Raw genomic sequence first — 14,575 nt, forward strand, 5'->3', positions numbered from 1 at the left:
ACAGAGCCAAGTTTCAAGAATCCTGGATTGGATTAATGGCAGGGTATGTAGCAAGTGCTGGGACTTATTTAACATGTGACTTTGGAGAACAGTTTCCTTTTCAGCAAATTGGCACAATGGTATCCATTCTCCCTATCTCATATAGGCTTAGAGTTCATTGTCCAAAGTGCTCTTCAATGTCATCATTTGGTCAATTGATGTACACACTCACTGTATGCAATATAAGCAGTAGTAATAGGCTAATATGATCTACATATAGAGTTGGTTGAATGCAACAAATTTGTTTCAGGTAAATTCCTTCTCAGGAAAGAATATTATAAAAATATCAATACATTTATTAACAAATTTTAAATATGACCACCACAAAACTTTACTGGTTAAAAAATAGATGTAACCACATTATCTTCTCCTCCTTTCTTTCAAGTTTCAAAACTAAGTTGTCTATTCCAGGTAGCTAATATTATCTGTATGTTCTATGTGTTGGAGAAAATATGTGGGCAGAAAAAATTGAATATACTTAATTAACACTACTAACCTACACTTAGAAATGGTTAAGATGATAATTTTTTTTTCTTTTTCAAAGATTTTATTTATTTTTTGACAGAGAGAGAGACAGTGAGAGAGGGAACACAAGCAGGGGAAGTGGGAGAGGGAGAAGCAGGCTTCCCGCGGAGCAGGGAGCCCGATGTGGGGCTCGATCCCAGGACCCTGGGATCATGACCCAAGCTGAAGGCAGACGTTTAACGACTGAGCCACCCAGGTGCCCCAAGATGATAAATTTTATGTTATGCATTCTTTACCTGTAATTTTTAAAATTCATTGATACTTCCTCCTGTCTTATACTTCTAGTGACATAATTTTTCTGATATAAATGTGACTAATAACTTTGATGACATGTGTCAATGGGATATTTAGATATCAATGGGAAAATTTAGATTTCCTCATATTTCCTTGAGACAACTATCAATATTTTCCATGGTTTACATTGACTCAAAGAGGAATTTTCTTTCTTTTCTAGCTCCTGCGCAATTATCAGCACTCATTATGGGATGCGTGTTTTGTAAGCACTATTGCTAACTGCCTCAAATCAGTGACTATAGAAGAAAGCAATAATTAAAGACTGCATTTGGTGCCAGTGTAATATTTAGGAGGAAATACACATTTTGAGAGAGATGTATAGTCCTTGATTTTTTGAAAAGTCAAGCAATAAAAATGGCCTGTCTCTGCGGTATACCTTGTCAGTTTTTTACTCAGATGTGAATTAAAATTGATTGAAGAAAGATACAGTGATAAAAGCAAATGTTCTATCATTTATTAATTATATTTAAAATTTACATGAATTTATTAAGGACATTGTATAATGTTTCCACTTTATGCTTTAAACAGTTACAAACATTTGTCATAAAATAATGTGCATATCAATGTAACAAGTTTGAAAAGTGGGAAATGAGAATCTGAAGTCCGCCTTCCTTCTAACAATGATCATTAACACTCCAAATGAATGAATCATAGATTTCTCTCTCAAAATTCTAAGGTTTTTGTTTTGTTTTGTCTTTTATGAACAAAATTCTAAAGGACTTTAACATGCAATGAATATATATAACATTCAGAATAACTAGCTTCCATGCTTACACTGAACTCAACATAAGGCAAAAGCCCATAATTGTACTGATTCTTTGGCTCAGTGTGTTCAAAAAGCAAAGCAATGTGGTAAGCCTAATGAAAACAATCCTTTGTGTTTGCCAGCTTCAGATTGCTAATATGGTTGCAATAAAATTCAACCATCCTCTCTGATGAAATATGCGGCTTTGATTAGCAGAACAGTTTGTTTTCTGAATGCAAGAGACAGGCATGAATCTGTTTCTCTAATTGTCCTCATAGTTGAGAAAATGAGGAAGAAGCATGTTTGTTTTAATAAAACATCATTCTGCCTCCTAGAATGACCACATCTGATTAGGAAAGTAGTAAACCAATCAGATTCTGTCAGATGAAATATCCTGTCTTTGACCTCTTTGATACTGCCACAAACTATAAAACAATTGAATGAGTTGTAGCCATGAAATTATCCATGTCACAAACACTGGTCTCTCCTTTTAATTGCTCAAGAAAAACAAGCCTTTGGTAACTTTAGTTATTGTATGCTACAATACAAAACGAATTACCAATAACCATTCCTGAACTAACTAATATACGGCCAGACATTGTTCCCATAGCAGTGTGATGTTTATTTCGATTCCTATAGTTCTCTTTGATCTTCTACCTCTTTTGACATCAGTAGGTAAATCTACAGAAATCCTTGTTCTTGAAGAATTTTCATCTTAGGAAGTTCTCATTCTTGCCCTCTGATATAAAAATAACCACTCCAGCAGATAAAATCTCTCCAAAAAAAGAGTAAGTCAAGGTTGCTTGATGACTACCACACAGGCACCTGCTCTCCCAATATTCAAAGAAGCCATCTGTTGAAAAAGATGAAACACAGTTTAAGACAAATTTTACTGTCATAGAAAAGTATACAAATTGTAATATATTTAAAACACTCATATGTGTGAAAATCATAAATACATGTGCTTATATTTTCCCAGTTTAGTCACAAGTAGGACAATAAAAATGGAAACATTGAAAATGGCTTTTACAAAAGAGCAATGATTTGCATGTTGAAATTGTTAAAGCTTGCATGCATTTTTGGAATTTTTAAGGCAAGTAGTAAGGTGTTCAATGATTTTTAGTGACATAAAGATGCTATAGTAAAGTTTCCAGCAAAGATTTATTTCTGGGCTTGCATGGACACATTTGTGATGGTATTTCATAGTGGTATCTTGGAGTATATTTTGGATGAAATAGCTATTACACTTATTGAAATCATCTTGAACTTATTTGCCCAGATATTATACTGACTTAAATGTGTTATTCATTCATTCTAAACAGAGACATACAATGAAGTAACTTCTATATTTTGTCATAAATAGACCAAAATTATAATTGCTATAGTACTTATTTAAAAAATTCCAGCTTATGATAGTCATTGAGATAAGAATTGAGATTTTTTTTTAATAATTCCTGAATATGAAATTGGCTAGAAATGTATTAAAAACAATAATTTTTACAGTTTGTAATGAAAACCTATTCCATGAAGGTAAGACAAGATTTTAATAATTTGAGCATTTTGATATGAATGATTTTTATTACAGTTTTCTAAGAATAATTTATGCACTTAAAATATCAGAGTAGGGTAGAAATTAGAGGATATTACTCCAAACTGAAAAGAATGTGAATAAAATATAAGAAATAAAACAACCAAGAGCAAAATAACCTCAGATCACATACATTATCTTATTGATTGAGAAAGGACATGGTCTCACTCTCTAAATATGAAAATTACCATCGTATCTACAGTTCTTTTAAGTGTACTTACTTTTACCTGCCATCCCTTTGCAGGATAAAAAGAAGAAAAAAAAAAAAAAACAGCAACTTCCCACATGATCTATTTTTACTCATTTGTGTTAAGAATAATTTTTATGGATCACCACATCACCTTTATAATCCCATCATGTATTGTTATCTTTGTATGACAGTTATGTGAATAGAAATGTCAGGAGATGATATATAAATCAATGTTCCCAAACTGAAGTGTATGTGACTCCAAAATGCACAAACTTTCCATTGTCCCTCTTTTAGTTTCCAATGATTTTTAAGTATTGTTTCACATCAGAGTCACCTAAGGAACTTTTACAAAGTATATGTGCTCATGGCCCAAAACTCAATAGGAATGGGAGGAATACTGGGTGGTTGTATTTTTGAAAACTTTCCCAAATACCCTCTGATGTTTGTTCAATACTGAGAAATGCTGTGCATAGTTTCCAAAGTATAGAGTGAATAGCTTTACTTTGTATCTGTATCTACATGTACATCTATATCTCCAAACATGCATGAGTGTGTTTGTACAAATGAACCTTTGCCCTTTTTTTTCCAAAAGTGTGCTGTTCCTCCTGTGTTTCCAGTGTCAGATAATGACACCACTCTCTACTCAGTTGCTCAAATTAGAAACCTGGAGAACATCCATGACCTTTAGTTTTACCTCATCAACCTTACATCTGAATAATCATCAGGTCCTACAATATCTCTCCATCCAACGTGATTATACCCATTCCTATGGTCTGCAGCCTCGTTCACATTACAATTCTACCTTGAGTGTGAAGGCTTGCAGAGTATGTCTCCACAGGATATGCCACTTTGGCATATTAATTATTTTGAATTAAAGGTACTTGATAGATGTCTGGTACAGGAAGGACTCTCTTGACTCTTGGTCCCCCTGAAAGCAGGAAATAAATCTCCAATGTGAAAGGTAACTTCCCTTACCAGGATGATAGAAGGCATCCTTATTACCAGAGATGGAGAATTTAGAGCCAAAAAGCTATATAAATAAACCTTGTTATTTCTTCAGTACTTTACTACCACAAGCTGAAATCCTTGGCTTGTCAGTTTGTCACAAATTTATCATTTTGTCTAAAAGGTATAAAGCTTCCGGCTTTGGCCACTTCTTTGGGTCTCCTATTTTTATGGGGTTCCCATACGTATAAAACTACATTTTTCTCCCGTTAATCTGTCTTAGTTTAATTATTAGATCAACCGAATAACCTAGAAGGGAGAAGGGAAAAGTCCTCCACCTCCACAGTGGATTGGTAAAATATCCTCCTAACGAATTTCTCTGACTCTAGTCTTGCTTGCTCCTAATGATTTTTCACATCCTATCAAGTGCAATCATTTTAAAACGCAATTCTGATTATTTCCTTTCCCTACTTAAAAGCTTAACTCCCACTCAGCCTTATTGTAAAGTCAAGATTCTACCGCATAGCTTCTGGCCATGCATTATTTAGACCCTGTTTATGTCTCCAAACTCCGTGCTCACCCCTTTATTTTTTGCATGTTATGTGTTCTTCCTGCAATTCTTTACAAATTCTTTTCCTCAAACCAAACCACTCCCCATATTTTCACCTGGTTAACTATTACCTACCTGTCAGGCCTCATTCTACATGTCATTTCCTGAGGTAAGATTTCTGTACTCAGCACACTTAGTTTCTATCATAGTGCTAAGTATTTTCCTTACCACAGAATTTATCATGCTATTTTGAGCATTTGATATATTCTACATACATACATTTTAAATATTTAAGAGAGCTTTTCCCCTTTCCCCCTTAGCTCTAACTTAATCTTATTTAATACATGTATATTTTTTTAAATCTGCTATGCTCTCCCTACAAGGTTATACCTTCAGCCCTAGAATGACATCCTAAAAAGGTTGGTCACAGAACCAATTGGAAAAAAAAAACAAAAAAACACAACAATGGAGAATGTAGATATCGTACCAGGCTCCCCTAGAACTTATTCTCAATATCTTCTACAGTAACCCCTCCTTGAAGGGGGAATATGTTCTAAGACCCCTAGTGGATGCCTGAAACCATGGATAGTACCAAATGCATTATATACTGTTTTTCCCTATATGTACGTATGTATGATAAAGTTTAATTTACAAATCAAGTACCAAAAGACATTAACAACAATAGCTAATAATAAAATAGAATAATTATAACAATATACTGTAATAAAAGTTTTGGGAATGTATTCTCTCTCTCTCAAAATATCTTACTGTGCTGCACCCACCCTTCTTGTGATGATGTGACATGATAAAATGCTTACGTAATGAGATGAAATAAGATGAATGATGTCAGCATTGTGACATAGCATTAGGCTACTACTAACCTTCTGACAATACATCAGAAGGAGGGTCACCTGCTTCCAGACTGTAGTAGACCGCTGTTAACTGAAAACATGGAAAGCAAAACTGCAGATAAGGGGATATGACCATGTATCTGTTGTGTGCAAATAAACGAAACCCATGCACAGCAGACCAAACTGAGTTGCAATAATTCTCAGCTACTTTATTGAAGAAATATTCACATTATCTCTTGCCCCACACCAGCAACTATGCTAGACTTATGGGGAGATGATAGTAAATCACACACTATTTTTCTTTACAACTGCAGGTGGATGCAGCATGACAGCACTGTGATGATGTAGCAAGACAACACATGAAAGGGTGGTTTTACCCAGACCAGGGGGGATGGAATAAAGTTCTTTTTTTATGTCTTGAAGCACACATATTTTTTTTTCCAAATAAAATAGAAGAAATAAACCCAGTGTTAAATGACAAAGTCAAATTTATTCAAATACATACACGCCCATGTACACATGTAGGCATGTGTTCTCAGTAAAACTATCTAAGACATGAATCTGGGAATTGCTCCCAAATCTATTAATATTATTTCCTATTAGTTAGCTTTGGAAATGTTCTAAATATACATTCTTGGATATTTTAATATAGTTTATTTATTCTAATGCTCAGCCATTTGGGGATGCCAATGATAAGTAAGATAACCTATTGGTTTTGTCCGTTTATGGGGTAAATGGAGGGAAAGTGACAGGCATTATCCCGCCATATGGGATTTTTTTTTTCTAGGGACCTAGAATCCTGAAAATCTTCAAAGGGATCTTGTGTGGGTCTGCTGATGGTCTCTAGAGAGTCTTAAAAATATAAATAATGAAAAAATATGGACGTAAAATCTTAAAGTAATTTAAGAGCTTTAAAATGAATGTTTATTGTACTTAGACAAAGTTGTTATAAAACATTTTAAATACCACCTTGTTGTTTGGAAGATAGTATATGATCCAAAAAAGTGCAATAAAATACAAATGAGGGAAAATGCTCTTCAGGAAGTTTTTACCTATTATTACTACATACATTATTTTGATTTCAGTTTTAGAAGGATGATAAGCATAATGGCTCATTATTATAAGTATGTAATGAAGATTATATTCTATCATTGATAATGCCCATAAACTTCCTTTATTTAATGTTCATTTGTAAAAGTGGCACATTTAAAATAAATATCATTGAACTGTTACATTTCCTTAGCAAATCAACAGTCATTAATCCATGCTGTATTTCTTTGTAAACACGAGGGACTCAGAAAGAGAAGAGGTTAAAATATATCTTCTAAAATTTCAGTGTGATAATTACAATCTTCTTTTATATTTGCTGCTGGTCTTTGGATGAAGAATGCTTCTTCTCTTACAGTTAAAGTAAAACATAGAAAATCACATGACCCAGTTCTCCAAATACTTCTCCTTCTTTCATTCATTCTGCTTTCTTTTTTCCTTTTAGCCAAATTCATCTATCTTCATTGAAATCAAAGAGTTTTCTTTTAGAGAAGGGTAAGATTCATAAGGCAGGCACTTTAGTCTGGACATTAGGAATTTTGTTTTGTACTTCAGAGTCAGCCTATCTCTTGAACATATATCATCAAAACTGGCCCAATCAAGGAAGTTATGTGTCTTTAAAAGTAAGTATCTTTAAAAGAAATTTACTCCAACCAGTGTTCAAGTTCTTCAGATAAACTTTAGTCAATTTCTGTGACCCGCCCCCACCCACCCCACCAGCAAATAGAACCCTCCATCCACTGAAGATTGTTACAAGATGAGGTTCCTATTCTGATTCAATTAAGGCAGGCTTTGGAATCTCACTGCACCCATTAATGGAAATGATGTATTTGTTTGCTGGAATGGTATCTTGCTTTTAGGTTTCTGATAAAGGGGAGGAATAATAGAAATACTGAGAGATTTGGAAAAGAAAGAAGGAAAATAGAAGTTGAATATGAGGACGCAAGTCTGAGAATATGTCCGTTCCCTCCATTATAAGCAAGGTCACAGTAGCTATACAGAATAAGGTGTCTTCCATTATAATTAAGTTGCACTGCACTCATTTTCCCCCAGCACCCACACAGGCAACACAAATCTTCTAGCTGTGTGACCTGAATGGGAGCTACATTATTCTAGCATGATCCTGAGTCTCTAACCACAGTGTACTATATATCAAGAGATAACACCTCACTTAAGATCGGCCAATTATTTCACTCTGTCTTCCTGGCCAAAGTGATTGTCCGGGAGTGAGCACTTTCTACATGATCAATCATTTAGAGATCTTTGCTGTTTTGCTTTTGTTTTCTGTTTATGGCTGTGAGGATTACTACTTGGAGCTTCCAGCAGCTCCGCTCCGTGGAAAATTCTCTCTGCAGTAGGTGAAAATGGACCTATCTGATAGGACCTAAAGACAGTCAAGCAAAAATAGGAGGCAGAAAGTTGACTCTGTAGCTTTCCATCTTCTTATTCCAGTTATCTCTAAAACCAAATATTCTAAAGTTAGGTTTTTGTGAACCAATATATACCACTTTGTTTTCTGTTTGTTTCAGCTAATTAAAATTCAGTTCCTGACTGTCGTTATTACTTATAATAAAGTGGAAATCCCAATGAGGCATGAATGTCACCTTTTAATATGAATTTTATTAAAGTATAGAATACATAAAAGTACACAAAAACATGTGATTTACAAAATGAACATGACAATGGGCTAAATCAATCACTTTGGGCTCAAGGAAATTTAGAAGGAAGTAAATGAAGTAAATTCTTGTATTTGAAGTAAATTATGCTGGCAACAGTCTTACCTGTGTCCACTCATTTGTTTGTGGATCATAGGATTCCATAGTGTTGAGGTATGTCTGCCCATCATAGCCACCAACGGCATATAATCTGTCACCAAGGAGACAGACTCCAACAGCATCTCTGGGCATACTCAAAGGAGCCACCATGGTCCATGTGTCTGTTTTGGGATCGTATCTAAAATGTAAGGATAATAGGATATAGCATATTCTAATCACATCCAGCTTTTACTATATGAATGGTACTCTTTCAAAAGCACACCATGAGAAAAAAAAACTATGTTTTTTTTTCTAGAAGCTCAATCATTTGAGCAGATGTTCAAGAGTTAATATCCACAATGTCTGGCTTTCTAAATTTTAAGGTATATTAAAAATATACCTTGACTGGATGTCCAGGTACTCAACAAAAATCTACATCATGATTTCTTCCACAAGGAAGGCAGATATGTAAATAACTACTATCCACTGCAGAATGAGGTTCAGTAAAGCAAATATAAGCAAAGTGCTGTGGTAATGAAACAGAAGTAATGGTTAAAAATCTGGGAGAATTATGGACTTCTCCACAGTTGAAGTCTGCTGTAAATCAGGTCTGAAGGTGTAGCTAAATTTGCTAGAAAGAAAAGGAGACATTTATGCGAAAGAACTGAAGTGTTAATAAAAATGCATGGCCAACTTTGAGGAAAGCAGGGGTGCAGGGTGGCTAAGTTCAGGAATAGAGGAAGGAGCAGAGTACCTGGAAGGGTGTTTTTTGATGGGCTTATGGTTTGTGTGATGAGTAAGAAGGTGTTTTGTGTTTTAATAGGAAAACCTGGGGAAAATAATTACAATGTGACCAGAACTGTGCTTTAGTGGCGTTCTTTGGGATTCACTTTAAGGGAGAGATTGGTAAATCAAGAGATTGAAGCAGGGGGCACAAGTTAATTATTACTGAACTTAAACCAAAAATAATTTAATTTCCAGAAAGTCTGACTACCATGCATTACGTATGGATATTTTGTATTTTGAGTGGCAAAAGCCTGAAGAATACTTTCGTGAATGTACTTTACTGTAGCTAAGAATGAATGATTAAACCACTTCTTTGCCTTTAACCTGCACGTTCAAGGTCAGATACAGAAATGAAAAAGCTAGTAAGAGCCCGGCAGAGTAAATATAAAAGAAGACTGGGTGAAAGTTTGTTTTTTTTAACAGATACAATAAATATATTTTTAGTTTGTTTTTCCACTGCAGTCTTGTGTTTCACCAATTGAAACTTTCAACCCACAGACTCCTAAAACAAAGAAACAAACACAAGCAAAAACAAAAAGCCACCTACATGTTTATTGAAAATAAAGAAGGTTGTTACAAAAGAAATGGTTAGGGAGGACCCCAACGGTCGGAAATTTATATTTCTCTATATTCACGTTATCCAAGATGTTACATGCATTTACACGCCACGGTGGGAGAGGTTGTGACAGCCAAGATAATCTACGTGAAATGAGAAATTTGTTGAATGCCTGCAAAACCAGGCAAATAAAAATGTAATTTTACATGCTATAGTTAATAAATGTAAAACATCACAAACACAGGCACATATAGACACACACAAACACAATCTATGTCATCAAAACCTTTATTTAAACTTACCATGAAGAAAAGACAAACTTACCATGAACATATAAAATATGAAATCTTTTATATGAAATATAAAAGATATTTTAAAATAAGGACAAAAGAAAGAAGAGGAGGAGGAGGTAGAGGAGGAGGAGAAGGAAAGAAGATACCTCAAGGAATCAGATAGGAGAATCCAGAGAGTGGAATGTTTTATTGGATAACTGACTGAATTCTCCAACAAATCAATAGCAAAACAAACAAGCAAACCCCCAGTAATAATGAACAGATAATTAGGAAGAAGTAGCTGTTCTAAATGAATTGTGATTAAACATAACAAAAAAAGTAAGTGAATCTTATTTGGATCCCAATTCAAATAGACCAACTTTTAAAGGATGTTTGAGACATTTTGAAAATTTTAATATACCCTGAGCATTAGATTTTAATAAGGAATTACTGAAGTTCTTATTAGTTCTGATAATAGCATTGTTGTTATGTTAAAAAAAAAAAAGTCCTGATCGTTTTTGGTTGTTTGTTTCTGGGATGAATTCAAAAATATTTTAAGCTAAAATGACATGTTTGAGAATTTCTTTGAAATACTTCAAAAAAAAAAAAAAGAGAGAGAGAGAGAAGGGAAATGGAATAAACAAGAATGACACACTGGTGATCATGGTTGAAGCCGGGTAATGAGTACAGGGAAGTTTACTGTATTGTTTACTTTTTTGTTTGTCAGAAAAGATCTGTAGTAAAAATAGCTTTAAAAGTAAGAATGTATAGGGCGCCTGGGTGGCTCAGTTGGTTAAGCGACTGCCTTCGGCTCAGGTCACGATCCTGGAGTCACAGGATCGAGTCCCTCATCGGGCCCCGTGCTCAGCAGGGAGTCTGCTTCTCCCTCTGACCCTCCCCCCTCTCATGCTCTCTCTCTCAAATAAATAAATAAAATCTTTAAAAAAAAAAAAGTAAGAATGTATAATACACTTTAATTTTCAAGGAAAAGCGAACGTTCTTTACACTTTATTCATCCTTCAGTAAAATCCAGCCTGGCTTTTGTCACAATCACTTCACTTAAATAGCTTTTTCTGAAGTCATACTTTATCCCACATTTAATTGCTATCCAGCTCTATAGAATTTTTTTTCAACTGTTGTCTGCAAAGCAGACTTTATCACTTTGCAAAAAGGCAGAAGACCTGAGAAAATAGCCAACACTAGGGCATGGAGCAATAATAATAAATGAATTTATGAAGACTTATGAAATTTCAAGTGAAACTCAAATATTGAACAATTCTCAAATACTCATATTCCAGGGAAAAATAAGAAAACACTAGTATGTCCTATATTTAGGTGCACATTTAGAAATAATATTCTACACTTAGAAATAGATATCACTTTTTTATATATATATATTTTACAAAATTTCTGAAGAGAACTTTAAAAATTTAATGCATTCTAGAAAATCCAGATCTTTGGATTAGATGTGCCTGTCTTCAAATCTAGGTAATATCTTTTTTTTCTTATAATAACAAGCTTTTAATTCATATATGGAAATGGTGAAAATTTAAATTTAAATTTCTATATTGTAATCCAAAAAATGAAACCAAAACAAAACAAAAACAATCCAACTCCTCCCCACCCATATACACACTCTCTCCTGGATACAGAGGAAGTAATTACATAAATACAAAGTTACCTACTAGTGGTTATCCTTGTTTGCAAATTAATGAATCTAAATTGATTTTTCTATATTCAGAACTCAATGGATTCACCTCTCAGCCTGAGGATATACAAAATTGTTACCCCCATAAATGAAATAGACAGCTTTTTTTAACCTAAGGAGAAGATCCACAGATGTATAGCCATTTTCCAAACAATTATTAACAGTGAACTCAGTCATTGTCAGTTAACATTTTTGATGAAACTTAGTCCTAAACGTTACTTTTTTCTCTGGTTCTTTATTTAAAAAAAAAAACAAAAAAAACAGGGCACCTGGGTGGCTCAGTCGTTAAGCATCTGCCTTCAGCTCAGGTCATGATCCCAGGGTCCTGGGATCGAGGCTCACCAAGGGGCTCCCTGCTCAGCAGGAAGCCTGCTTCTCCCTCTCCCACTCCCCCTCCTTGTGTAAATAAAATCTTTAAAAAAAAAAAAGAACAAGGCAGCAGGGGCAGTGGAGGGGTTAGAGTAGCTGTCCTTTGTATTTAGACTGTCCGCTTTTCCTACATCTCACCTTGGCCTTCGTGGTCAGAGTGTGAGCTCTGTATCAGGGACTCTATTAAAGTTTGTAGCCTTTAGACAAGAGAAGCACCAGTATGTAGGGGCTAAAATTGGCTGTGAAATGAAAACTTGCTGAAGGCATATAAGAGTCACAGAATAAAACTGTGTCTCATTGAAAATCCCCACTGAAGTTTTTGAGGTACCATTAATTTTTTAAGCCCTGTTTTGTTTTTTTTTTTCTATTAAGGATAAAAATTGATCTTAAAATATTTAAAGAGAAGCAGTTTTTAAGTATGCAAGCCTTACTTCGGGAAAAAATAGAATTAATACTCATTTTCCTAAATTTGTACAAGCAATATTCAACCAGAAAGCAAATTAAACAATATAGAAGTGATTTGTAGCCAGGTTTGTTTGCCTGTAAAACAAAATAAAGCAAACAAGAAAACAGAGAAATAAGATGAGATCCATGCTGTGAAAATGGATAAACAGCTCTGAAAAGAGAGGCTTTTAGATTTCTGGTAAATGAATTATAGAATCTGTGTTTGAATTTTCATAAATTATTTGAATTAAGCAATTAAGAGTGACAATAATGCTGCTCAAAATACATTCTATTTTTCCTGTAAAGAAAATCAACATCTGTCTATCAGGTCTCATGAGATTATGACTTCAGAAATGCTTACATGATGGGAAAGGAAAATAAATTAATTCTAATAAAATTATTTTTAAAAACTTAATAACTAAAAATATTCCTATAAACATCATAGTTCAGATATTTTCATATATATGCATATCTAATGGGTATTTAGGAATAGAATTTCTGGGTCAAAGAGAATGCATATTTTGAAATGTGGTAGATACTTCCTACTGGTATTACAGAGTCTGGGCCAATTTGCACTCCCACCATGAGTGTAATAAGAGTTTCAGTTGCTCTACGTCTTCTCCAACATTTGGTATTAGCTATTTTCATTTTAGCCTTTCTAGTAGGTCCTGGTATGATATTGTGATTTTAATTTTCATTTCTCTGATGCCTAATGACATCAAGCATTTTTCCCAATAGTCATCTTTCCAAGAGTTCTTGTTAAAATCTTCTGCCAAGGGACGCCTGGGTGGCTCAGTTGGTTAAGCAACTGCTTTCGGCTCAGGTCATGATCCTGGAGTCCCGGGATCGAGTGCCGCATCGGCAGGGAGTCTGCTTCTTCCTCTGACCTTCCTCCATCTCATGCTGTCTCTCATTCTCTCTCTCTCAAATAAATAAATAAAATCTTAAAAAAAAAAAAATCTTCTGCCAAGAAGATTTATTTATTAGATTTATTTATTAGAAACAAGAATTGGAATTGGGCACGTTCTGCATGGAGCACTGGGTGTTATACACAAACAATGAATCATGGAACACTACATCAAAAACTAATGATGTAATGTATGGTGATTAACATAACAAAAAAATAAAAAAATAAACAAAGCCTTGTTGGTTTTGTTTTGCAAATATTTTTTCCCACTCTCCGGCATAAATTTTTACTCTTCATGCTGTATTTTGAGGAAAGATTTTTTATTTATTTGTTTTTAAAGTAATCTCTACACACAAAATGGGGCTTGAACTCACAACCTCAAGATCAAGAGTCGCATGCTTTGCTAACTGAGCCAGCCAGGCACACCTGAGGAAAGGCATTTTGACAGTAATATTTCTCTTTATGGATGACTCTTGCCAGATCCAGTTTAAGTAATCTTTCATATTCCTCTAACTGTGAAGATAGCCCCCTCTTATATTCTAAAAGCTTTGTTTCATATTTACATCTAAAATCCATCTTGAATTGATTTTTTGGTGAGATGAGAGATGAGCTAAAACTAATTTTTTTCCATATGAGATATGCTTTTTTGCCTTTGCCATAAATCAAGATTCCTTATATGTGTGATCCTATTTCTGCAGTCAAATGCTCTACCATGTGTGATCCTATTTCTGAACACAAATCTGTTTTGTCTACTTGTTTGCACTAGGCCAATGCCATAGTGCCTTAAAGTAACTTTACAATTAGTTGTAATATCTACTACTTCAAAGTTTTCTTGGGATTTGGGGCCCTTTTCATTTTTATTTAAATTACAGGATCAACTTTTCAACTTTACATCCACAATCCATACTGGACAAGCATTTACAATTCAATAAAGATTGCAATGAATCCACAAATCACTTTAGAGTACAATTCATGTTTTTATAATATTTAGTCTTCTCTTCCATG

General features: G+C 34.3%; 1 protein-coding gene across 1 annotated transcript in view; it reads right to left on the bottom strand.

Annotated features, from left to right (window-relative positions):
* Nucleotides 1–1,223: 1,223 nt before the first annotated feature.
* The window catches only part of KLHL1 (kelch like family member 1), a 197,156-nt gene continuing 183,804 nt past the window's right edge, over nt 1,224–14,575 (bottom strand). The window contains exons 9-10 of the mRNA XM_081815511.1: nt 8,556–8,727; nt 1,224–2,456 (exon numbers count right to left, since the gene is read on the bottom strand). Of these exons, the coding sequence (XP_081671637.1) occupies nt 2,397–2,456; nt 8,556–8,727 (232 nt within the window). The 3' untranslated portion in view covers nt 1,224–2,396. The remainder of the gene's footprint in view (nt 2,457–8,555; nt 8,728–14,575) is intronic.

This window comes from Leptonychotes weddellii, chromosome 3 (genome assembly GCF_054177405.1).
Source record: "Leptonychotes weddellii isolate Sample4059 chromosome 3, ASM5417740v2, whole genome shotgun sequence".
NCBI lineage: Eukaryota > Metazoa > Chordata > Mammalia > Carnivora > Phocidae > Leptonychotes > Leptonychotes weddellii.